The 26,589-nt window shown below is 47.3% G+C and overlaps 1 protein-coding gene across 5 annotated transcripts in view; it reads left to right on the forward strand.

The window, feature by feature from the left end:
- ZFYVE26 (zinc finger FYVE-type containing 26) overlaps positions 1-26,345 on the forward strand; it is a 62,283-nt gene extending 35,938 nt beyond the window's left edge. For all 5 annotated transcript variants that reach the window (XM_067732570.1, XM_067732588.1, XM_067732579.1 and 2 more), the window contains 16 exons: positions 401-499; positions 2,540-2,703; positions 3,759-3,895; positions 6,082-6,113; positions 6,902-7,038; positions 7,979-8,199; positions 10,789-10,936; positions 11,161-11,370; positions 11,849-12,067; positions 16,524-16,721; positions 17,392-17,591; positions 18,374-18,515; positions 18,818-18,877; positions 19,954-20,136; positions 21,287-21,331; positions 23,971-26,345. In XM_067732570.1, the coding sequence (XP_067588671.1) occupies positions 401-499; positions 2,540-2,703; positions 3,759-3,895; positions 6,082-6,113; positions 6,902-7,038; positions 7,979-8,199; positions 10,789-10,936; positions 11,161-11,370; positions 11,849-12,067; positions 16,524-16,721; positions 17,392-17,591; positions 18,374-18,515; positions 18,818-18,877; positions 19,954-20,136; positions 21,287-21,331; positions 23,971-24,174 (2,399 nt within the window). In that variant the 3' untranslated portion in view covers positions 24,175-26,345. The remainder of the gene's footprint in view (positions 1-400; positions 500-2,539; positions 2,704-3,758; positions 3,896-6,081; positions 6,114-6,901; positions 7,039-7,978; positions 8,200-10,788; positions 10,937-11,160; positions 11,371-11,848; positions 12,068-16,523; positions 16,722-17,391; positions 17,592-18,373; positions 18,516-18,817; positions 18,878-19,953; positions 20,137-21,286; positions 21,332-23,970) is intronic.
- The last annotated feature ends 244 nt before the right edge of the window (positions 26,346-26,589 follow it).

Raw genomic sequence — 26,589 nt, forward strand, 5'->3', positions numbered from 1 at the left:
ATCAGATGCCACTAGTGTGGGAACTGACTCAACCTCTTCTAGAATGAAGAAAATGAAATAAATGGGGGCTGATGTTCCCAGCCAGCTTTTTTTTTTTCTTACTCCCTACCCTCCAGGACCACCATTTAAATGTCTTCTACTTCCCCCTGGGCATCTTTAGATTTATTTTGTAAAATCCTAGTGTCTACTTCATTTATCTCACGTGCCTCACACAGTTTGTTTATTGAGGCATTTAAAAAGCATGCTTGCTGTCGTCTTAGAAGTACCTCTGCCATTCTTTGCATACCTAGTAGAGTCATGGGATGACAGCGAAACCAACAGGGCTTTGAACTAAATGCCTAGCACAGCAAGTAAGGATGTTTATGATAGAACAATCTGTCAACATTTTCCCTCCCTACAGATCCTGTGATTTACCTCCAGGAAATTGTCAGTCCGGCTTCAGACCTCGAGACCTTGTCTAGGTCACCGTCAGCGGAGTTCTCTTCTGTTGCTGCTCCTGGTAAGGACAGGTTCTGAGAGTTACCCATTTTTCAGTTCAATCTTGCCTTACTCTGATTTTCTGATTCTTTTGCTTCTTTTTTCGTTTCCAGTCACAACATTCTTATTGTTTTTCTTGATTCTTTCCAGCTTTTTGTATCCCAGAAACTTCAACATACAATCGATTCTTATTATTTGCAGTGGTATATCTATGAAGGCACCACAAACACTGAATTAGCAAATACTAAACTACTGCTCCTAGGGAAAATACGCCCACGCATGTGTGTGATTACATGTGTGGACATGCACACACACACACACACACACACACATTTCACATACATTATAATCTCAAATTGGAAACAATTCATCCCAGTAAATTCTATTTTCTTTATTTTACAAAAGAGAAAAAGCGGTTCAGAGTGTTAAAGTGACCTGCCTGAAGCCACCCCGTTAATGAGTGCCTAATGAGCCTTTGGGATTCAAACCCTGTCCAACTAGCCCCAGAGTGGAGCTTCTTACACTACCCTGCTGCACTGTCCCCTACCATCTGCATCCTCTGGTCGTCTCTGTATGAGAGCTGAGATAAGAAAGGGAAACATTACCTTGTTCAACCCCAGATGAGAAGCTGTATACCAGGCAACTCAAATTATTCACCACTCTGTGCATGTCTGCAAAAGCAATGCAAATATTGATTTTGAGGTTACAAACAAATTTTAGCGAGTAGGCAACTTCACAAATACGGAATCTACTAATAAGGAGAATCGACTTATTTAGTCCTTATGTTCACTCTGACCCTGTCCTGCAGGTAGTTATTTATATCTGTCACCCACACAGGGTGCAAGGTCCTTGAAGGCCTCTGCCATGTCTTGGTCACCCCTCTTCTCCCACAGTCTCCTGACTTGCCCAATGGCCTACACGCAGAAGCAGCTCAGCAAGTGTTTGTTCTGCCAACAGGAGAGCAGACTTCTAGGGAGAGGTCGACAGCCCGTCTTCTTCTGGGTGCTGCTAAGAGTCACTGTGTTTTCCAGTTCTCTTTTTCTGTGACCTGCCAACATCGTTCTGCTAGTTGACAAGAAATCTCCTTAGACATCATAAAACAAAGACCGTGGCATTTCGCGGCCATGCTTTGAGAATTAGCCATGCTTCACAGGAATCAGCAGACCTGACAGAAGGGCTCAGACGTACAGGCATGTGAGCAGCTTTGCATAAGGCAGCCTGAGCAGCTTGGGTTACTTAATTTTTTTAACTCTTTATTACAGAAAGTTTCCCGTACACGAAAGTAGAGAGACCAGTGTAATGAAGCGTCACATACCTATTACCCAGCTGCAATATTTATCATGTCAGTATGACCATTCTTGTTTCATCTTTACCCCTGTCCCTCTACTGGATTATTTGGAAACAAATCCTAGATATCATACCATTCTGTTTATAAATAAAACAGGATATATCTCTAAAAGGTAAGGACATTTATAAAACAAAACCATAACATCATTCCCATACCTAAAACCAAATTAATGATTCCTTATTATTATCAACTGTCCAGTCACTCGTCAGATTTCCCCAGTTGTCTCATGAAGATTCTTTTTAGAATTGGTCTTTCTAGAATCAAGATGTAAATAATGTCCACACATGGCATTCGACTAAACTCTCTCTTAAATCTGTTTTAATCAGTAGGTCCCGCTACCTCTTTTTATTTGTGGAGGAAACTAGGTCATTTGTCCTTTAGAGCTTCCCACACACTGCATCTTGCTGACTGTCACCCCATGGCAATCTGGGTCTCCGTCCCCTGTGTTTTCCAGTACACTGGTAGATAGATCTAGAAGCTTGATTTGATTCAGGCTTAATGTTTTTTGGTTAGTACATTTGATAGGTGGCCGTGTGCCTTCCATCAGGAGACGCACAATGCTCTTTTTGCAGTCAGCCATCGATGATCAATAACTGGATCTATGCTATCAGTAGGGTTTGTAAAGTGGGACAGTTCTGACTCTCTCATCCCTTCTTTGTTTTTTAGCTGGACTACTGATCACCTTTTACTCTGACTTCTGGCTTTGACTCCCAGGTGTCTCCATTGTGCATTCCCCCAGTCCGAGGGAGAGGAGCTTCCCACAGAGTCAGCCGCCACTGGAGTTTGTGCCCCCAGCAACGCCCCCTGCCAGGCACCAGTGGGTACCGGATGAGAGTGAGAGCACCTGCATGGTCTGCTGCAGGGAGCGCTTCACCATGGTAAGCAGCATCCGTCTCCGGCTTTACCTGCAGGAGAAATTAAAGGAAAGCTCTACTTCCTGAGCTTGAGTTTATAGTCACCTCCTGTCCCCAAGAGGATATGGGTATGTTCAGAAGAACTGACTACCAGATCTACGGTTCTGGGTTTACCTTTGACCTGACCAGAATATATTTTCTGAATTTAGACAGATGGTAGACACCCTCAAGGAGCCTTAAATTCTAAAATCTCTGCCATTCTCATGAAATAAATAAAAAGAGCCAGAGTGGTATTGCATGGGAGGAGTCACCAAATGTTGGGGCATCTCGTTTCTAGCTCCTGTGTCTTTTGCAAAAAGACGGGTGACCTGGTAATGGTTTTATGTGCTGGCGCCAGATGACCTCAGTTCTAATACCAGCACTGCCTCTTACTAGCAATGTGACTATTAACTTTCTCAGTCTCAGATGCTCACTTGTAAACTAGGGATGCTAGGTTATTTGGTTCATGGAGCTATAAACACTAACTACAGTAACAAATGTTACCACCCTGAACACAGTACCTGACTGGCACAACAGCTCAGCTGATGAATAGGATGACGATGCAATTTCTCTGTGTCTGTTTCCTCCTCGTGTATAAAAGCAGTGTAATATATCTGTCAACCTCTTATGAAATAAGGCAGTATTTGTAAAAGCATCTTGAAAAAAACACTGTTTCATCATCATCAATACCATGTAGACATGTGATCCTCATTGGCTGAGAAAGTCACTTCTTCCCCACTGCTTTTTGCGGTGTCTTCACATGTTTCCTCCACAGACAGATAAGACTTGTCAGGAGCTATTGAAAAACTGTCCATGACTTGGACATCTTTGCCCATCAGATGAGAGAGATCTTTAAATGTCAGCTTCTTGAAGGCAAGGACTAGTGTGTTCTTTTCTCAGTAGAGGCCCAAGCACATGGTATTCTTAGTAAGTCACAGGTGGCTAATTCCAAGGATAAATGGATTGCCGGGTGCTCACAGGTCCTGCAATCTCACCTTCTCTTCCTCCCTCCTCCTTCTCTTCCTGATGACACTCCTCAGTTTAACAGGCGTCATCACTGTCGCCGCTGTGGTCGGCTAGTGTGCAGTTCCTGCTCCACTAAGAAAACGGTGGTGGAAGGCTGCAGAGAGAACCCTACTCGCGTGTGTGACCAGTGCTATAGTTACTTCAACAAAGAGTGAGTGTCCTGCAGCGGGGCCGCTGCTGCTATTGACCACTGCACCCTCCCCCAGGTCCCGACACTCCTGGGGTCTCGTTATGGAAAGCGTCTCCAATCTGAGCAATTACAGAAAGTTTTCATTTCACATTCACACTGAAATGCCATTCACTCTACAGTGTAATGTTTGACCTTGCTCAGAGAGACTTCTAAGAGAGGAAGTAGGGATGAGTAGAAGCAGAGATCAGAGCTCTTACATGATGTTCTCTCTGGGATCAGGACACTTAGTTCTTCGGCCTGTCCTCTAACTGAGGCCGTGGATCTTAGTTTGCCAACAGCCTCACCTCTTTTCCAGCCACTCTCGCTTCGGTTGGTCTCAGCTGGACTCCAAAAGACACTGAATGTTGGGGCCTCACTTGCGTCAGCTCTCACTGAGCTCATCATTCTGGCTTGTTATCCGCAACTAGAAGAGCCCACACACTTTCCTGTGCACAGTTCAGCTGGGAACAAGCCTCAGAAACTGCTCATGCCTCTGGCAAGATAGGTCAAGACCGTGTTTGCCGGCCCAGTATTGCTCAATTTTTTCTACTTCTTCTAGCAGCAGAGGAGGGTGAAACTAAGACTGCTAGAGCATGTGGGAATAGGAGCCAAAGCAGCTCTCCAAGAGCAAAATCACTTTGAGTTCTTCATGTTTTACTAACAGACATAAAGGGATTTTACATTCTGCCCAGTAGCTCAACAGCATTTTTGTGTTTCTTTTACTAGGAACATTTTTTTAACATTATTTACCATGGTGATTACTGACCTGATAGGAAGGAAGACGTGCCGTGTTCATACCACAGTTTCTGTGACCCTGGCATACCACTGCCTCCCTCTGGGTGGGGGACAGGGAAATTACCCATTTATCATACTGCTGAGATTAGAAATGAGCAGTTGGTATCAGTGAGGATTCTTTCATTCAGCAATCACTGAGCAATAATCACTTTGCCCTCAAGGAGCCCCGATTTTAGTGGGGAGACAGCCAAAACACAGACCACAGAGCCCTTGGGTAAGTGCAGTGTGGAGACACACCCAGATTAGCCCAGTGATCTGGAGGGTTTTCTAGAGGTGTGGCACTTGGTCTGAGACTTAGAGGATGAGAAGTTGGTAGGAAAAGAAGCCAAAACAGAGCATGCCCCAAAGTGGGAGTAACAACTGCAAAGGTAGGGGCAGGAGAAAATGTGGGTCCTTTGAGGAAGTGTAAATAGGTAGGTGATGGGCTAAGGTTCTGGACTCAGAGGCTGGCAGCTGAGCTGGGAGGACCTAGGGAATGGCAGAGAGGCTTGAAGCTTGCTCTTTGAAGCATGGGCCGGGGTTGACCAGGAGGCTCCTCGTGCAGATGCTAGACCTGGGCTTTGGCTTGTGACATTGGGATTTAGTGGTTGGTGGCACCAACTGAACTTGATCAGAGCCCGTAGCAGTGTGGGGAGGACTCTTATGGGTTGAGCAGAGGTCATGGGTGGTAGGAGATGGTCTCAAGAGGCAGCAAAGCCATAAGGAGCTTTGTCTGCTAAACTGCAAATGTGGAATATTTTACCCTGAGGAGCTATCAAAGAATTTGATAAAAGAATTTTAAGCAGAAGCATAATATGACCAGATTTGCATTTTTTTTTTAATTTTTTTTCTGCGGTACGCGGACCTCTCACTGTTGTGGCCTCTCCCGTTGCGGAGCACAGGCTGCGGACGCGCAGGCTCAGTGGCCATGGCTCACGGGCCCAGCCACTCCGAGGCACGTGGGATCTTCCCGGACCAGGGCACGAACCCGTGTCCCCTGCATCGGCAGGCAGACTCTCAACCACTGCGCCACCAGGGAAGCCCCAGATTTGCATTTTTGAAAGCTCGCTGTACCTACAAAGTAGAGAATAGCTTGGTAGAATCAAGGAGACCAATTGGGAAGCTATTGCAAAGGCTCTAGCATTAAATGATGAGGGCCCTCTCTGAGGCAGGGATGAGGAGAGAGATGGGGACATTTAAACAGGTATTTTAAATGGCACGGGCAAGAAATGGTAAGTGGTTGATTGTGACAGGTGAGGGAGAGAAAAGAGTTTTGGATGATTCCCTGATAATCTCATTCGAGTAACAGTAAATGTCAGTGCTATACACTAAGCTCAAAACAAAGAGCAGGAGGAGGGATTCAAGCATTTCACTTTTTCTTTCTCTGTTTCCAGTGCGCCAGAGGAGAATCCAGGACAACCAGGAGGTAAGGCTGAATCACATTCCCTGTGACTTTTTTTTTTTTTTGGCCACACGACCCAGCTTGTGGGATCTTAGTTCCCCGACCAGGGATTGAACCCACGCCCTCGGCAGTGAAAGCGTGGAGTCCTAACCACTGGACCACCAGGGAATTCCCTCCCTGTGACTTTTTGTCTCTGTTCTCAAGTTGGCTCGTCCTTCAGCATATCTGCTGCAACTGACACCCTCAATGGCAACTCAGTCCAACAGGTTGACCAAAGGAAGTTCTTAGCATTTCTGTCAGGCTATTTCCCTTAAGGTTTGTCATCATAGTAACCTATCATACTGGCCCATTAGCTTCCAGCATCAAGGAGGCCAGCAGCCAAAGAATTTGGTCCTTAACTTTTAGTAGCTTATTTCTCTTCCTTCCCCCACTAGGTTTCCCTTCACCACCATCCTGCCTTCTAATGCCCCCTCCTTCCCCTCGGTAATCATTATTAATAATTTGGGCAGGTTAGTTTTTAGAGTAGCCAATGGCTCATCCCTCCATTTGGGAAGCATGCAGCATTCAGAGTTTCTCGTGTGAAGCAACAAGTTTGTGTGACAAACACTGTAACACTCATTCCAGGTCTGTGCCTGGGGAAGAAAGTTTGAGGTACCCAAGGTGGTCTCCTAAAGGAAATAAAAGGGACCAAAAGGAGAGAAAGGGCCCTAAGATATCAGGCAAGGATCTGCCTGCAGCTCGTGGCTCCCTGGGCTGGGCTAGACTGGACTACCGGCCAGTGAATGACACATGAACGGCATTTGTCTTCTCAGCACCAGACAGCCCCAAGAGCGAAAGCCCTCCATACTCAGCTGTGGTGAGAGTCCCCAAAGCAGCTGAGGTGGAATGGATTTTGGATCTGAATGAGGAGGAAAATGAGCTGGTGCGGAGTGAATTTTACTATGAGCAGGTAATAGCAATAAAATGTGACGGTCATTTGAGTTTCCTTATGATGTGTAGTAGCATGGCAGGAAATGCAGAGTTGGGCAGACACAAGCAGGCCTTCACTTGCTCACAGTGTAATATCATGGGAGCTAAGACAAGTAAACCACTTAAAGCAGAAAATGAGGAACAGCTTGAGAAATACACAAGAGGAAATCAGGAAAGGCTTCGTGGAAGAGGTAGCATTTAAGAGGAGCCTTGGGAGTGCGGTAGGAGTTTGACAAGCAGAAGTTTGGGTGTCCTGAGTGGAGTGAGGATAGGAGAAGGGCAAAGAGTTCCAAACTCTAACATTCAAGCAAAGGCACAGTATCAAAAATGATTGGGGAATTAGAAGTGGTTTAATTTGGAGAGAACATAGGGTGTTAATAGAGAGGTAGGAAAGGTAGGGTTGAAACAGGCTATTTATGTGTAGGGCCTTGTACTCTGCAGTAAGATATATGTACTTGGTAGGCATCAGGGCCACGGAAGGTTTCAGAGTGTGCTTTAGGAATATTAATTTAGCAGCACTGTTTCCAGTGGCTTGACACAAAGACTTCTGCAGGTAGCCAGACAAGCAAGGTGACTATCGTCCAAGCCAGCATTAGGAGCACCTGCGCTGGTGGGACAGTAGACTAAGAAAGAAGGGCACCTACAGGCATTCCCAGGAAGTAGGTAACACGTGGACACAGCTGCCTTCCTCCCAGTAAGGAGACAAAAACCTAGCAGCCAGAGCTTTGCCAGTGCTACCTAGAACTTCTGAAGTATGTTTAGCTCTACTTCTGCTGTGCCGTGGGATTTTTGGCTCCTTCCCCCAGGGTTTTTCAAGCTTTGTGAAACGGGAAGAATAATTCCTCCCTCCCAGCTACATTTGAAGACTGCTTTGGTCTGGGAACTCACAGTGTGCTTCTCTCCTCGTCCACCTGGGCCAGGCCCCCAGCGCCTCCTTGTGTATCGCCATCCTGAATCTGCACCAGGACAGCGTTGCCTGCGGCCACCAGCTGATTGAGCACTGCTGCAGGCTGTCCCAGGGGCTCACCAACCCGGAGGTAGATGCGGGGCTGCTCACAGACATCATGAAGCAGCTGCTCTTCAGCGCCAAGATGATGTTTGTCAAGGCGGGCCGGAGCCAGGACCTAGCTCTTTGTGACAGGTAAGTGGAAATGAGTCTCTCTTCTTTCACACGGTGGTCATGTCTGTCCAGCTTCTTTTTCTGACCCTACTGTGGGTTTTCACCTCCCAATCCTCTGACAAGACATGCTGAACTGTTTTGCGTCTCCATTTGACGTTGATGAAATGCTGTTACACAAGCAGTCTTCCTCACCCTACGCTGACAGCCTGTGTGCTTCTCTTTCCCTGAGTGGATCCTCAAGGCAGGTTCTCTAGCTATAGAGTCTTTCTTTTCCAGTTGGAAAGAAAGACTTGGGTTAATTTGTAATGCACATCAATTTTGGAGAGCACCTTTAGTCTCTGTGGAACTTTCTGCCTTTTAAAGGAAATGTGTCCTCTACCCTAGTTTTGACCAAATTCAGACTGTGGCCTCAGGGAGTTCTGGGTAACAGATCTATAAAGCGCACTGCGGACTGGTCTGTCCCTAAGTCCCAGGGAGGAATGTGAGTCATAAAATAGAAGTTTCTATGGAAAAGTGAGGATTAGGCCCCAGCTCCCTACGCAGCCTGCTCTGCCTCCATTCATTAACCTGACAATGAAAACTCCCAATTCCTGGCTTATCCACCCAGATGTGTGACTCACGTGCATTCCCAGCTCTCAGTCCTAGCCAAATTTGAGAGCAAAGAGCATAATTTTCTTTGACGTGTCAGTGCTTCAGGCACTTGCCCAGAGTACTGGCCTGCAAACTCACCAGATAACAGAGAGTGCAGTGACTCTCACTTCCTAGCTCTGTAACCTTAGATGAGTCTGTTAACCACTCTGGGCCTCGGTTTCCTCCTCTAGAAAATGGGGATGATAATAATACTTATTTCATATGGCTGTAAAGTGAGAGTACTGTATCCATATAAAGGGCTAAGAACTGACCCTGTGTACTCCAAAAATGTTAGTTTTATTATTCTTACTAACAAAAACCAGAAGGTTGAGAAAGGCAGAAGGAGGTGGGACAGAAAGTGGAAGGAAATATAAAGGAGTTAATTTCACTCATATCAAGAGGCAAAAGATTCTACATCATTTTTCAAGTTGACAAATGAAAAATGAGCTGTATAATATGTTAAATACAATTTTTTAAATAACCATGAAAAGAACCACAACTCTACCAATTTATCAGAAATGGAGGAGAAGGGAAGGAAAGAACAGAAACCATTTTATATAGCAAAAGGTAGAATTTAACACAAAAATAAAGATATATCTAAATATTTCTCAACTATCAGGAGTGTAAATGAGATAAAATCTTATTAACAGAAAAGGATACTTAGATGGGGGGCTGGAGAACAAATCTAACAGCAAGTCCTATACTTCCTTCAAAATCTAATATAGATGGAGGAAATATCCACTTTGGGTTAAAGGAGCAGAAATTAAGGAAGTCCTTGCTTCAGTGGGATTCTCACCCATCCCCAGGTGCCATGGGCTTTTCTGACACTTAATAGCAGTGGTTTCAAATTACACATCCTTTCTTCCCAGCCCTGGAATCGGTACGTTCACTCTAGGGAATCACTGCACTTGTGCCCAGTTGCTGATGATAGTAGATTCGTCTCTCATGTGTGTTTAGAACTCCTGGTTTGCAGAGTATTTTCCACTGTTTTTAACTCATACCTTCTTCTGTAGACAAATAAATAAATGTTTAAAAACAAAACTCACACCACCTATTACACACGTCCAATACATTATGATACCGAATTTGCTTTTACACACTATGCTCTCCCCTGCCCATCCCCACTAGGTTGAGAATCACTGATGTACTGAATCCCTTTCCAGGGAAATCAGTGGACAAGTCAGGATCTGCAGGGGGTTTTGATAGAATTATGATACAAGATTCAACAACCTTGAGTGTAGGCCTGTCTCAGGCAGGACTAAACAGAATGATCCCAGACAGCTCTCTGGGCTCTGTTGTTATAAGGTTTTTGCACTCACCAGGTGTCAGGAATAAGATCAAAGGCAGCAGTCCTAGTAACAAGAATCCATCCTTAACCCAGAGAAAGGATGTCAAGTCCAGGGCACTCGAATCTGAGGGCCCTGCCCAGCAGCACCTCCAGAGGATGGTAGTGATGTGACCTCTGTACTGACCGGGAGTGCAGGCTGCCGATACAGTCCATATACACTCTCCCAAGCAAGCAGGGTTCCAGAGAACCAAAAAGAAACGGGTAGCTTGCGAGCTCCCAGCGTCGGTATAAAGGCCTTGCCTCAAAATAGGAGACCTGAGTGTCCCGGAGCGTCCGTACTCCACGTATTGATAGCTAACGTTTGATGAGTGCCTACAAAGCTCTAGACACCATCCTAAGCTCTTTTCCTCCGGTTATTTCATTTTATCCTTAAAACTCCCCATTATTCTATCCATTTTACAGATGAGTAAATTGAGGCTGAGAAAGGTTAACTAACTTGCCCAAAGTCAGAGAGCCACTAAGTGATAGAGTTGAGTTTCCGAGAGTCTGACTCCAGAGTCTTTTCTCCCATGTACCTCACAATTCTCATTACCACATTTCACATTGGAAATGAAATAGAAAACCTTTAAGCAGCACCTGTTCTTGGGATGACCCTGTGGAGCCTCACTGCCTTGCCCTTTTCCTCCCTGTAGCTACATCAGCAAGGTAGATGTGCTGAATATTTTAGTTGCTGCTGCCTATCGCCACGTGCCATCTCTGGATCAGATCTTGCAACCAGCCGCAGTAACCAGGCTAAGGAACCAGCTTTTGGAAGCTGAGTACTACCAACTGGGCGTTGAGGTGAGGCACAGACAAAGCTGACATCTACCCCAGCGAGTTACCTCCTCTAGTTGTCCTTGGCCATGGGGAGTGTCTAAGGCATGACAAGTTTGCCAGTGTGGGAGTAATGGCAGGTGGGGTGGTGGGGAGGGAAATGATTGACACCAAGGGGATAGAGTTGGTCTTTGGGACCCTCAGGCATGGCTGTGGGTGCCTCCCCCTAAAAGGAGCAGTTTTTCCTCCAGGTCTCCACAAAGACTGGCCTTGATACCACCGGGGCATGGCACGCTTGGGGCATGGCCTGCCTCAAAGCTGGGAACCTCACCGCCGCACGGGAGAAGTTTAGTCGCTGTCTGAAGCCCCCTCTCGACCTCAATCAGCTGAGTCATGGCTCAAGACTGGTACAGGATGTGGTTGAGTACCTGGAGTCCACAGCGAGGCCACTTCTATCCGTGGTAAGAGCACAGCAGGCAGAGGGTGGGCTCCAGGGCCAGGGGGAGGCCCAGGGGCAGTAATGGCCTGGGGAAAGTATGAGCTTCCATTCAGCTGACAGTGGCAGCCCTGGCTCAGAGCTGTCAGGTTTGGATTTCGTTCTTTCCATTATATATGGTTAGATAAGTCATAAAGAGTCAAATTTCAAAAAAAAAAAAGAAAACTAATTTTAAAACAATGAAAATCACATATAATCCCATACCCAGACTTAAGCAATATTTAGATTTTAGTGAATTTTCTTGGTTATGTTTTTGATTTAATTGGTGTTGTACAGTTTATAATATATAGAAGTTTATATCCTGCCTGTTTTCTACCCTTAAAACTATATAATAGTGAGCACTTTTCCACATTGTTAAATATTCTTTGAAAACAGTATTTCCAGCGGCTGCTGAGAACTCCCTGAGTTCCATTGTTCCCTCACACTCTGTCCTCTCTTGGCAGCAAGATGATGATTACTTGGCCACCTTGAAAGAGCTGGAAGCTACCCTTCGGACCCAGAGCCTCTCTCTGGAGGTGATTCCTGAAGGGAAGATCATGAACAACACCTACTACCAGGAATGCCTCTTCTACCTGCATAACTACAGCACCAGCCTGGCCATCATTAGCTTCTACGTGAGGCACAGCTGCCTGCGGGAAGCCCTGCTGCACCTCCTCCAAAAGGTGGGACTTGCAGACGTGGCTGGCTCTCACACGGCAGTGCCTGCTTTGCCCGCTTGTCTTGGCCCATCCAGCTTTCATGGAGGCAATAACCCCCCCTTAACCTTACCCCAGGGTTGAACTATGAGATCATCTCTGGCAAAGTCAGGTCCAAATGGCAAATTCTAGGGAATTCCCTGGTGGTCCAGTGGTTAGGACACCACACGTTCACTGCCGAGGGCCCGGGTTCAATCCCTGGTCGGGGAACTAGGAACCTGTAAGCCTCATGGGGCAGCCAAAATACAAAACAAAACAAAACACAAATGGCAAATTCTATCTGCACAAATCATGATTTGATGAGTGTGCGAAAGTCTTAACCTGGATCCCAGATTGCCCTTCTGACGGGCAGTGACAAATTTCATCCCTTCTCCCAGAACATTTCGCAGAACCAAGTAATAGCTGAGAGCATGGTCTCTGGAATGAGATGCTTGGTGTAAGTGGTGTGACCTTGAGCAAATTGCCTAACCTCTCTGTTTCCACACACTTCCCACCTGCTCTGGGCTGTGTCCTGCTGCCGACCCCACTGCTCATCCACTCAGGGTTCTTACCACAAAGGCCAGGAAGCACCCATGAGCCACATCCTAAATTTGGGGCCACAAGTATCTCATAGAAGGAGAGTGTGCCCTCCTTTGTTTCCTCTGACATCCTCTGCCCTCCTCCCACAGGGGGCAAAGGCACCCCTGAAGTGCATTATTTCTTTGGAGCCATTGTTAGGACTCTGTTTCACCATGACTCTTTACCCTTCTCTTTTTTATCTGAAAGTCCCATGCAATTTTTCTGAGGAATTGAGTGATTAGTACCAAATTTCATATAAAATTAAAGGAGCTTGAGTTATGCTTTAATTCCAATCTGCTGCCTTTATCCAAAATGGCGGCCATTGAACGTTTACAAACAGGCATATCTTCTAGGATTCCTCCAAGTGGGTCAACAGTACAGAGTCGTGGTAACCATACCCCTACAGGACAGCGAAAGGGAAGTGTTTTCACTACTGCCGTAGCTACCGTGTCTTAACCGGGCGTCAAGAATATTGTAAAAGTTATATTATTTGGCATTTAATTGCTGAAACCTGTTTCCCTTCCCTCAGTTTCCTAAAGAGTTTGGAGGTAAAGCTACTTCTCCTCACCCAGTTCTGTTGCTTCTAACTGATGACCACTCCAGAGGGTTAAGCTGCTTACTTACTTATTTTGGTAAAAGCTGACGGCAGCATTGCCCCTGCTTTACATTCGTCAGAGCTAGGAAAGAAGGCTTCTTTTTATCTCCTGTAATCACAGCTACCCTTGAACTGAAGTATCTTACCTTCTCAAGCAGGTGGGGAACAACAGAAAAAAACATTGTGAAAACTATGACTGAATGCCTAGAGCATGGAAGACGTGGTGTTTCCAGCCTCATTCCCTGCCTTTTCACCCCTTACCCACCACATTGCCCCAGAGTGAGCTTTCTAAAACATAGTACATGTTATTTATGTTATTCTTAATTCATGGTATTCCTCCCTCTAAAAGGCCTTCAGTGGATCCCCATGGCCACAAGATGCAGTCCAAATTCCTTAGCATGAATGCAGGACCCAACAGTATCAGGCCCCCTTATTTCACCAGTTTATTTTCACTGCAAATCCTATCTATGCTCTATATTCCAGACTTGCCAAATTACTTAAATTTTCCTGATCGTACCATGCCCTTTCTTACTTCCATGAGTCTGCATTGCTGTTTCCCCGTACCTAGAATGGCCTGCCCCTCCTTGTTTTCTTGGAAAACTCCTGTTTATCCTTCCAGACCCTCTGTATTGAGCATTCACCTCTTCCTATAAACCATCACTGTACCTAGAACGTAACTCTGTTATTGCATTTATCCCACTGGATTGCAACTATTTGTTTACAATCGTGTCTTCGCATCTGGAGCGAGAAGGCCCATATTTACCTTACCTGGTGTCTTCAAGTACCTGGCCTAGTGCTAGTTATGAATGAATGAGTGGATAGATGAATGGATGAAATGGAAGTTCTTTTTTTTTTTTGGCTGTGTTGGGTCTTCCTTTCGTTGCTGCACGCAGGCTTTCTCTAGTTGCGGCGAGCGTGGGCTACTCTTCGTTGCGGCGAGCGGGCTTCTCATTGCGATGGCTTCTCTTATTGCAGAGCACAGGCTCTAGGCATGAGGTCTTCAGTAGTTGTGGCTTGCGGGCTCTAGAGCGCAGGCTCAGTAGTTGTGGTGTACAGGCTTAGTTACTCCGCGGAATGTGGGATCTTCCTGGACCAGGGATTGAACCCGTGTCCCCTGCATTGGCAGGTGGATTCTTAACCACTGTGCCACCAGAGAGGTCCCAAAATGGAAGTTCTTAAGGGGTTGAATGGCCAAATGGTTTTCTTTTCTATGACTGTGGGATGGGGGTTTATGACTCATGGTCTCTGAACCACAGATGAACTTCAGAAGTGAGCAGATTAGTATGTGTTTGTACTTTCCTGATGAGTTGGTCTATGATAGTTATCATTTATTCATTCATCCAAGAAATAGTTATTAAATAGCCAAGGACTATTCTTCACAATAGTGAAGAAAAAAAAGGCAGGCAAAAATAGTTGCTCTATAAAACTTACATTATAGTAGGGAGAGAGACAATAAACAAGATAAATAAGATATATAGTGTAGGTGACGAGTAATAAGAAGAGTAAAGTGGGGGAGAGGGAAGGGACGGATTGTGTAATTTTAGACAGGGTGCCCAGGACAGATGACATCTGAGTAAAGGCCCAAAGTAGATGGGGAATGAATTGTGCAGATTGTGGAGGAAGCACGGTCCAGGTGGAGGGAGTAGCAAGGGCAAAGGCCAGGGCAGTTTGAGCAGAGTAAGCTGGGGAAAAGGGTGGTAGCAGATAAGGTCAGAAAGCTAACAGGGCCTAGATCATATAGAGCGTTGTAGACATTATGAGGACTTGGGCTTTGTGCTGAGTGAGAAGGAAAACCATTGGAAGATTTTGAGCAGAGACGTAACGTGATCTGACTTATGTTTTAACCGAATCACTCAGGTTGACTGGTTGGCATTAGTCAAAAAAGAGGCAGGAGTGGAAGATGGTAGACCAGGGAGGAGGCCATTGCAATCATCCGGGCAAGTGGTGATGATGACTTGGACCAGGATGGTACATGGAGGTGGTGAGAAGTGGTCAGCTACATACAGATTCTGTATGTATTTTGAGGTGGAGCCAATAGAATTTGCTAATGACTTTTATGTTGTGGTGTAAGAGAAAGATGGCTAAGGTTTTTGGCCTGAACAAATAGAAGAACAAAATTGCCATCTGAGAAGGAGAAGACTGCAGAAAGAGCAGATTGGGAAGACACAATCAGGAGTGCAGTTTTATATCAATATGTATTGTTCTCTAGATACCAAAGAGGACTTTTTGCGTTGGCAGTTGGGTATAAGTTAGGTATACAATTTTGGAGTTCAGAAAGAATAAACAGGCTGGGAATAGAGATTTAGACATAATCAGCAGATAGATAAATTTAAAGCCCTAAGACTTATGAAATCAAAAGAGTGAGTAAAGAAAAGAGGACAGGGACTTCTCTGGTGGCACAGTAGTTAAGAATCCACCTGCCCATGCAGGGGACATGGGTTCAATCCCTGGTCCGGGAAGATCCCACATGCCACAGAGCAACTAAGCCCATGTGAGGCACCAGTACTGAGCCCGGGTGCTGCAACTACTGAAGCCTGCGCGCCTAGAGCCCATGCTCCACAACAAGAGAAGCCACCACAATGAGAAGCCCACGCACCCGTCGAAGGGTAGACCCCGCTCGCCGCAACTAGAGAGAAAGCCCACGCGCAGCCAAAAAACCCAACGCAGCCAAAAACAAAGAAAAGAGAACAGCTCCCTCCTAAGCCCTGGAGAGATTAGGAGGAATCGGCAAAGGAGACTGAGAAGGCGTAGCCAGAGAAGCAGAAAGAAAACCTGGTGGGGGTGGTATCCTGGGGGCCAAATAAAGAAAATTTTTCAAGGAGGAAGCCATCAGCTGTATCACAAGCTGTTGACAGAGCAGGTGGAAAACAAGGACTAAGAATTTTAGATTTAACAACATAGAGGTCATTGGTGACCTGAGGGGCAGTTGCAATGGAGTTGTACGTGCAAAAGCTAGATGTGAGTGAGTTCAGGAGACAGTCACCGGAGAGGAACTGGAGACAGGGAGTGCAGATAACTCTGGAACAGGGAGTGCAGATAACTCTGGAACTCTGGAGTGCAGATAACTCAAGGAACTTTTCTGTACGGAGAAGGAGAGCAGTTACCTGGGCGGGATTCTCAAAGGATTCCATCTGTGATGTGCAAAAAGATAAGACGCACCGCTGTGGGAGGATGCTGAAGGGCTGTGAGTGGAAGGAAACTCAGAATGGGTCCCAGACAGTGCCAGAACCAGGCTCAAGACTTCTGACTTTTTGCTTTGCCCTGCTCCAGGAGAGTCCCCCAGAAATCTTCATAGAAGGCATCTTCCAGCCAAACTATAAAAGTGGGAAGCTACACGTTTTAGAAAACTTGCTAGAATCCATTGATCCAACCTTGGAAAGCTGGGGAAAGTACTTGATTGCCGCCTGCCAACATTTACAGAAGAAGAACTACTACCACATTCTGTATGAGCTACAGCAGTTTATGAAGGTAACAGCAGCCCCATCCTGCCTTCTACCTCTGTCCCTGTTGCCCTGTTGCATGGGGAGACTGTGCAGGATGAGGGAACGAGGCTGTCGTTTTGGTTCCTGGCCTTTTGCTCCTTGACTAAGCCTACCGCAAATCCACGTTACTCTCTAGCATTCTTACATAGTATCAGGATTTCCATTCTTATCCTAAAGAGGCAGACTTTAATCTTGTCAGTAATAGCATTCTTCAGAATTCAGGGAATATAAAGATAAAAAAGAGGGATATGGTAGTTTCAAAATAAACATGGGGCATGAATGCAGAATTCATAAGGTGTGAAGGAGAAGTAAGTGTTTTTACAGAAGATGCATGAAAGGAGAGGGATCATGTTTCTTCCAATCTGTCTGAGGGTGGCCAACACTAAATCACAGAGAAATTGGCTTATTCAACGCCAGCGTCAAAGTGAAGGCAAGTCAAATGGAGAATCAGAAGTCTCCTTTTTAAAGATCTCTTTTGTGCTGGAATAACGTCCTACCTAAGGTCGCAGCCAGTCAGTTCACTTTGGGATCTCTTGGGCCTCTGAGGGAAAGGGTGCTGGCAGCCAGGCTTCACGGGGGGACATCAGATCAGAGTTCTCCTCACACCCCCACCCTCCAAATCTCCTTTGACCTGAACATTCATTTTCCTCTTCCAGGACCACATCCGGGCCGCCATGACCTGTATTCGGTTCTTCAGTCACAAAGCAAAGACATATACGGAGCTGGGAGAGAAGCTCTCTTGGCTGCTTAAGGCCAAGGACCACCTGAAGATCTACCTCCAAGAAACCTCCCGCCGTACTGGAAGGAAGAAAACCACCTTCTTCCGAAAGAAGATGACGGCAGCTGATGTGTCAAGGTAACTTGGGGTTCAGGGAGCAGTTGGGGTGGGGCAGAAAGGCTGGAACCGAGGATCTGTCGGTGATGCAGCCGCTCTTGCCCATCTCTGAACTCTTGGGAAACAAACACATACACATACACGCACACACCTAACAGGAATCATTCCTGGATGACAGTGTCCGGTACAAGCCTGGAAAGCCGCCAGAGGAGCTTGTAGGAGAAGAGGGAAGTAGGGGAGGCACAGGGACTGGGATCACATGTGACAGTCAGACTAAGCCCCTACCCCTTACAAGACACAAAGGAGGTCCTGGGTGATCTGGCCCCCGCCTGCATCTCCATCTTACCTCATGCTACTCTCTCCTTTCTTGTGGCGTGTCAGGCACCCTGGCGTCCTGGGGGTTCCTCAGCACCCCAGGTCCTTCCCTCCTCTCAGCCTTTTTGCGGAGAACACATCTGAAGTAAATGCTCCACCGCTACCGTTTATCCCTTCACAGTCCCAGTCGCTAGATACTCGATGTGTCTGCTTGTTACCCACCTCTCCTCTAGCCTCTGAACTCTGGAGGGCAGGGTTCGCGTCTCTCTCAGCCGCTGCTGCTGTTAGTAGCACGCCGTGCTCCGTAAACACTCATCAGCCGCTTTCGTCTTGTCATAACTGCTCAGAGCGTATTTTGGATCTCTTTTCCCTCCGCGTCCTTTCTTCTGCCTTTTCCATTGCCATCCTATTATGATTTCTCAGTCACCTGGCCCTGTTACCCCTGAGGCCCCTCCTGAGGCTAGACTGTGCATCTCCTGTCACCGTAGGCACATGAACACACTTCAGCTGCAGACGGAAGTGACCAGGTTCTTACATCGCTGCGAAAGTGCTGGGACCTCTCAGATCACCCCCTTGCCTCTGCCAACCCTGTTTGGAAACAACCACATGAAAATGGATGTTGCCTGCAAGGTATGCACGATGTGTCAGACCTCCGGCAGGCTGTTCTCTTTCAGAGCGCCTGTCACACTTGTAATCGTCCAGTTATCATTATTTCAGTCATTCTTTTGATGGCTGCCTCCCCGATGGAATGAGAGCCCCGGAAGGCTGGAGACTGAGTCCGTTTTGATTACACTTGTATCGCTAGTGCCTGCACTCAGTAGAGTCTCCACAAATATTTGTTGAATAACTGAACGAGTGAGGGCCTCGTTCGTGACTGAGGGGCTGCTCCAGTAATTCTTGCTTCTTTAAGCACGTTTCCCTCTCATTTTCAGGTCATGCTAGGAGGGAAAAATGTAGAAGATGGTTTTGGAATTGCATTCCGGGTTCTGCAGGTATGACTCAGATTACTCAGGATTATACCGAGGGCGATCAGCACATGACCACAGTTCTGTGAGAGATCATTCTTCAGAAAATTTTTATACCAAGGAAAGCAGATTTACACGTACATCAAGGATGAAATCAACAAGAGGGCTGTTACAGAACTGGGTCAAATTCAAGACCGTAGGCCACTTTGCCAAAAGCCAAGCAACCAATGACGAGTTCATCAAAAGCTATCAAATAACTACCCGAAACGAGGTCTAGGAGAGTTCCACACAGCTGTCCTCATTGTGGGGGGCGTGGCTGGAGGAGGTGGCAGAGGGGCTGCGGTGTGGGGGTCCTATTCAGGGGGAGGGGCCACTGCCCAGGAGCCGGCTCGAGGCATACATTTTCTGTTGCTTGTGATACGAGGACATGGGTACAGCTGCGGCACTGGAGCAGAGGATGGAACAGGGCGCCAAAACCATGAAAAGCCAGACCACTCCCCACCACACAGTGACACACAGGCACGCTGAGGCCCATCACCCTCCAGGCAGACACGGTCTTCACACAGTGTGCATCTAAAGGATCAAAGACCACAAACCATCTGACAGATTTCTTTCTTCCCACCCATTTTCCCTGTTGGGCAAAGACCCCAAGGCAACAACATGTTTATCTGGTAGTTTCTAGCAAATCAGTCTTTTGGTGAATTGGTCTGTTTCCTAACACCAAGGCATCTCTTAACAGAGCACCAAGTGTCCAGGGCAGCCAGTATCAGCCCCCGACATCCATTTTCCAAGAGAAAGGTGACTCGTTAGAGAGAGAATGAACTGGTCTTGGGCATTTGATTAGAATATTTTCAGAAAGTGACACGGCAGCACGTGAGATGTACCGGTGTAGGTATCAAAGTTACGATTTTTGTGGCTGCTTCCTAAATGTCTGCCGAGCTCCAAGAGAAGAACTTTTTGCTGATTGTTTGTTTATGTATGTTCTCTATTGGGACTGCAGTCTTGTCTACCCCAAGCCCAGTGGGAGCTCTGTAAATGTCACCTTCCTTCCCGCCATTGGTGTCCCTGCCTCCCTACACCCATCACCCCACGTTCTGTTCTAGGACTTCCAGCTGGACGCTGCCGCAACCTACTGCAAAGCCGCCCGGCAGTTGGTGGAGAGGGAGAAGTACAGTGAGATCCGACAGCTGCTCAAATGTGTCAGCGAGTCAGGCATGGCGGCCAAAAGTGACGGGGACACCATCCTCCTCAACTGCTTGGAAGCATTCAAGAGAATTCCACCCCAGGTGCGCTCACCCCCAGACCTCTCAGCTCCTCTGCCTATTTCAGTGTGTTCACATCCCCCTCTTTATTTTTCTCTTCCTCATACTTCTGTACCTGAAACTCTACAAGATCCCTCTGTCTTTCTGACCCCTCTGTAATGATGGCCTCACTAATCAACCCTTCGCTGGAAAGAAAATTCATGGTGATAATCACTGTATCCAGAGGCCATCCCTCAGCATCCCATTGTCTGATGCTGTTGGCACCCGGAAGTGTCTGCAGACGGACAGAGTTGAGTTTCTCCCTGTGATTGTAGAGGAGGTCGTTGTGGGGGTGGCCTTTGAAGCGTGTCACCTGCAAAAATGTCCCCCAATGGCTTCCTAGAGGGGTGAACAGAGCCACATCCTTTCTTTTTTTTTTTTAATAAATTTACTTTATTTTATTTTTGGCTGCGTTGGGTCTTCGTTGCTTTTCTCTGGTTTTCTCTGCTTTTCTCTGCTTTTCTCTGCTTTTCTCTCTTTTCGTGGGCTTTTCTCTGGTTGTGGCGAGCGGGGGCTACTCTTCTTTGCAGGGTGCAGGCTTCTCATTGCAGTGGCTTCTCTTGTTGCGGAGCATGGGCTCTAGGTGTGCGGGCTTCAGTAGTTATGGCTCGCAGGCTCTAGAGCACAGGCTCAATAGTTGTGGCGCACAGGCTCAGTTGCTCCGCGGCATGTGGGATCTTCCCAGACCAGGGCTTGAACCTGTGTTCCCTACATTGGTAGGCGGATTCTTAACCACTGTGCCACCAGGGAAGCCCCACATCCTCTCTTGAAGGCCAAGGACAGGCCTCGTTTGCTGTTGCTTCTCAGATTCCCAAGCTTAGTGTTATCATTAGCTTTCCTCTGTTGCTCTTACAGCAGGAGTTGAGTTTGGTTTTTGTGGGGTTTTTGGCCGTGCCACGCAGCTTGTGGGATCTTAGTTCCCTGACCAGCTACTGAACCCGGGCCCTCAGCAGTGAAAGCATGGGGTCCTAACCTTTGGACCGCCTGGGAATTCCCAGGTGATGAGTTTGTAGAGAAGGGTCAGGCAGGCATCCCCACCCTGAGTCAGAACGGCTGGGCTGAGGCTGGGTTGGGCCCCGGCTGCCACGCTGGGGACCCCTCCATCTCATGACTACTGTGTCTCTGTTCTGAACAGGAGCTGGAGGGCCTGATCCAGGCGATGCACAGTGATGACAGCAAGGTGAGCGGAACTGTCTCCACACCCAGTAGCGCTCGGGAGCAGCACTTTGGACTTGCCTTTTCACCTTTATCCTTTGCTCGCTACCATTCAACCTGTATCTCAGCCTCTTTGTTATCAGAGGTGGGACTGAGACCCAGATAGGGGCGTAGAAGGGAGGGAATAGGTGGGGAACGTGAGAAACCTGACCACATGAGCCTTTGCCCTCCCATTTCTTTATCCCCCAAGACACACATGTCCTAGGCTTCTCTCAACTCTCCATTTCCTATGGAGGTTTTCTCTCAGAGCCCTAGGAAATCCTCACTTTCATCTTCAGATGGACTCACTGCATGAGGTTCTCAGAGTGAGCAGGCATCTCTTTATCCTGGAGGAACAAGTGTACCCTCTACAGTAAGGAAAAAACCCACCCAACCCTTTGACCAACGATGTACGTTGGTGCCTCAGTCTGCAGAACAGGCCTTGCCCCTGGGGCCTGCAAGCTCTTTCTGTTGAGTGGGAAGGAAATCGGTGAACCTTTGGGAAGGGTGCCAGCGGCTCCTGTTTGTGGCCTCACCGCAGGTTCAATCCACCTGCCATCTGGAGGAAGGCCCACAGGCCAAGAGAGGCAGGAGAAAGCCAAGCCAGCCTGCCCTGGCCACTAGCAGCGGAATGATCTGGCAGCTGAGTCCCTTGTGAAGAAAACTAATGTTAGGCAAACAGCTTCTCACACAGCCACATTGCTGCTCCCCACGGCGGTATTGCTAATCCCTGGACTGAAGTTGCAGGGCATTTTTCATTTGAGGTTAGGGAGAAGCTGTTCTTAACATTTCTTCACTTAATTCTGCAACATGCTGATGACGTCCTGTGGAAGGGGTGGAATTCTGACATCCTAAAATGTGGAAAATTACTTTTCTAGAATCAAAATGAGAACCCGACAGCCAGGCCAGACACCCAGGTTTCTTGATTCTCCGGCTATGGTTCTTTTCCAAGCCTTCAGTGATCCTCCTGTTCTGTAGGACAGAGACTTTGTGCCTGGGAAAGATGGATGCTGAAAGCTATACCGTCGTTATTACTTTTTCAGGTTTTTTCTGGTAGCAGCTGTTCTAACACACTTACGTGATCTCAGGTCACGGTATCTTGCCAAAAAACAGCTTTGTTCAGTTTCTATTCCAGACTTTCTGGAAAAATGCCCTCCTCCTCTAGGTAGGAATTTTACCTGCCAACTTGTGATACTCTGTTTAATGTACACTGGTACCAAGCAGAGCTGAGGGCCTGGGTGAAGCGAATGTCCTAGGGCAGCAGGTAGATAACCATACTGCAGGACTTGATCACTTCAGAGAGCTCAGACATGTCAGAACATGTCTTCTAGCTGTAGGCGATTATCTGTAATTGAGCTTAGGAAAGGAAGACTTTAGTGACCAAGGTAAAAAAAAGAAGATGGAGCATTGAAACATCAAGAGAGAAGAGTCCCCTCCAACCACCAGAAGGACTGTCACGGCAGAAAGGCAGCTGCTAGCGGGAGCTCTGAGGCAACTCACCTGGGCCTTGCTGTTCGCTGGCCTGGAACCCTGGCTAACCAGGGAGGTGCTGGTGAGGTCGTGGCCAGGGAAGGCAGGGGCTCTCGTCTCCACCCAGCTGGGCATTCCTGAGCTGGAGGGTGTCCTGAATGTAGGAAACTGAGCTGCCTCTGTGCCAAACTGCAAGTCAGATCAACCTGGGGTCACGCCTTATTTAGAGTTTTTCTAATTGTGTGCATTTTCTTCCCAAAATTTCCTGTTAAAAGATTTTTAATTCAGCAGGTCAGAAACAGAAAATAGAGAAAGGGACTCTGTGTGCCCATTGTAGAGGGCAGGTATGATGGCTCATTCATTCACTCATTCACTTCATGCATTTTCATTGAACACTTGCATGCCAGACCCTGTGCTAGGCACCAGGAATGGTTAGAAAAAGCAGACACTATTCCTGCCATCCTGGCCAAGGTGGCAGTCATCAATCAAATCATCAGACAAATAACTACAAAACCACAGTCTGTCGGCAGCGAGGCCAGGAGGAGGCTGGAGAGCCCAGGGGAGTGAGGAGGGCCTTGGAGGGAGTGGTTAGCGGCCAGACTCTGCCTGCCTACCTTCTTCTTTTTGAAATTCTTAGCTTATTTGTGATAACTTTTTACACTATAAAATAACAGTGTAATATTTAAAGAGTGGCCGTAATGTAATAAAAGGCAAGAACCCAATTAATTTTTTTCCTAATAACCTCTAATCTGTTTTGACAGAGTATCTTTTTTTTTATTAATTAATTAATTTATTTATTTATTTATTTTTGGCTGTGTTTGGTCTTCGTTTCTGTGAGAGGGCTTTCTCTAGTTGCGGTGCGCGGACCCCTCACTGTCGTGGCCTCTCTTGTTGCGGAGCACAGGCTCCAGATGTGCAGGCTCAGTAGTTGTGGCTCACAGGCCCAGTTGCTCCGTGGCATGTGGGATCTTCCCAGACCAGGGCCCTGTACTGGCAGGCAGATTCTCAACCACTGCGCCACCAGGGAAGCCCAAGCACCCAATTATTGATTGGTAGGTGAGAAGTGGTGTCTCATCTGCTTGAGCTCTCCGTGTGCCTGTTGGTGACTTGTCAGTGACGGTTTCCTTCCCGCTGTTTCTTACACCCACCTGGCAGGTTCAGGCCTACCTGACGTGTTGCAAGCTGCGTTCTGCCTACTTGATCGCCGTGAAGCAAGAACACTCGCGGGCCGCGGTCCTCGTCCAGCAGGTGCAGCAGGCCGCCAAGAGCAGTGGGGACGCAGTAGTGCAAGACATCTGCTCCCAGTGGCTTCTGACAAGCCACAGCCGGGGTGCCCACGGCTCGGGCTCCAGGAAGTGACCCTGGACTACGGGGCCTGACAACTGTGGGAGGGGAGTGATGGGATGCTTCCAACTCTTCCCTCCTGTGGGACGGGACTTCCCTGGCTCCACCCCAGGTGGGAAGAGCTGGAATTGGACCCGACTTGCCATCCTGGGCAAAGACAGGACCTTTCACACAAGTGCCATGTTTCTGTAAAACTGTGGAGTCTGTGTTTGTCTGGAGATGGCCAGTTCTTTCTACCTCAGAGTGAGTGTGTGTGTGTGCACGCTCTTTGCGCTCATGTTTACGCCCAAGCATTTCTGAACAAATGAAACTCTCCCCCCACTGCAAAGAGGCACTTTACTTTAGACTTCTGCCTGTCTGAAAACCTTCCCCGCGTTTTTGGTTCTTAACCCGGGTTCATCCTGTTTGTACACAGTTCCCTCTGTGTGGAGATGTTCCAGTAGCTCCTCGTGACTGGAAGGGTTTTAACAGAGAATTATAGAGCAGCATCAAAAGGATTTCCTCTTCTTCCCTCCTTCCCGTCCCCAAATTCAGAGATGGCTTTAGGGCAGTTGCTTCCTGTGCTATAAAACCATTCTGAGTGTCTCTCCTCTCACAAGCGCCAGAGTTACCATGAATCTTCGGAAGGTGGTCTGAACAGAAAGGTCCTCAGGTGCTGGCATCTGAAAGCTGTGGCTACCTGTGCACGTGATGGGGTCTGGAGCCCTACACATGGGCAGGAGGGGCGCTATCACGTTTATCCACAGGGAGAGAAAAGGGAACCTCTCCAAACAGGATTGCAGGAGGGTTGTTTCCAAGCAAAGAACTGGCTTTTGTCAATATCCCTGCTGCAAAGTGAGAGGAAGTAGCTTCCTCTTTGAGAGTCTGGGGAGAGAAACAGTAGCCCAGACCCTGGAACTGAATGGCTGGACTTTGCCTGTTTGAGTTACAGTCCTATATGTGCCCCTTAAATTGGTTAGGAAATCACTTCCTCTTCCCTCCTGCTTCTCTTCAGTCTCTTCGGAACAGAAGGATGGACACGCAGAGACCCAAGGTCGTTGAGAAGGCAGTGCACTACTTTGTCTTAACAAAGGGAGTCACGGGTTCACTTTGAAGTTGGGCCAGCGGACAAGAATTAAATAAGGGGGGCTTCCCTGGTGTCTCAGTGGTTAAGAATCCGCCTGCCAGTGCAGGGAACACAGGTTCGAGCCCTGGTCCGGGAAGATCCCATATGCCACGGAGCAGCTAAGCCCGTGTGCCACAACTACTGAACCTGCACGCCTAGAGCCCGTGCTCTGCAACAAGAGAAGCCACTGCAATGAGAAGCCCGTGCACCGCGACGAAGAGTAGCCCCCACTCGCCGCAACTAGAGAAAACCCATGCACAGCAACAAAGACCCAACTCAGCCATAAATAAATAAATTTATTTTTTAAAAAGAAGAATTAAACAAGGGGATGGTGAAATAGGTCATGTCCAGTTGGGCAACTAGGTGAAGTGCTCCTTTAATAAGCATTGGCCTGTCTTCCCACCAGAGATGTGACAGCGTTTTGGAAAAGGTCTTCCATAGTCCATGACTTGGATTTGCAAATGAGGGGTGTGAGGAAAGCTCCGCAGCTGCGAGCCTCCCACCAGCCAGAGCTCAGCCTGTTGATCTCACGTTTGCTGCTGAGAGAAACGGGAGCTAGAAGCCAAAGTCACTATCTCTGGCGCTTAGAAACCCTGTGGATTTCCCTCTGAACCAGGTTTTTTTAATAGTAAAATAAACAACTGTAAGAGCATCTGTCAGATTCAAAGTTTTGGTCCTCTTAGAGGAGAGACTGAAAAGAAAATACTAGACCCCTTTATGGGAAAGTGTGACAAGTGGCTTTGAGTCATAAAATGCATCTGTCTCCCAGAAAACATCATTTCCTGGCATCTGCTTGCCCTTCTGAGTCTGCCCTTTTTGCACTGAACATAAGCACTTTATATAAATGGGTTGCAAATCTTACAGCCCTTAATTTGGGATGTTAATACCAGATTTTCCTGACTCTCAATTAGTTGAACTATAAAATAGGCAGCCGTTGACTAGACTGACGTAAGATGAGGCTAAGGGCTTTTGGGCATCAGGCTGTGGTCTCCAGCAAAAAACAAAATAACAAACTAATGGACGCGTCAAAGGGTTGAATGTTTTATTATAAGCAAGTCTTAATAAAGTGTCTGTCCTACAAGTTCTTGGCTTCATGGCTCCTTTGTGCTGTCTTGCTCTTATCCTTCCTTTCCTTCATGCCTTGTGTTCTGTGTGGAGAGAAAAGGTGGGTGGGAAACATGAGATGGCTTTCAACTCCTGAACTTCTCTAAATGATTCCCATCATAACTCAGGACTGTGGTTAGGATTTATCTCAAGATTCCTAATATGTTAAAAACTATTAGTGTACTCTCTGCCACCAGGAAACTGTCTTGCTTCATTCAGAG

The sequence above is a fragment of the Pseudorca crassidens genome, chromosome 1, assembly GCF_039906515.1.
Source record: "Pseudorca crassidens isolate mPseCra1 chromosome 1, mPseCra1.hap1, whole genome shotgun sequence".
Taxonomy (NCBI): domain Eukaryota; kingdom Metazoa; phylum Chordata; class Mammalia; order Artiodactyla; family Delphinidae; genus Pseudorca; species Pseudorca crassidens.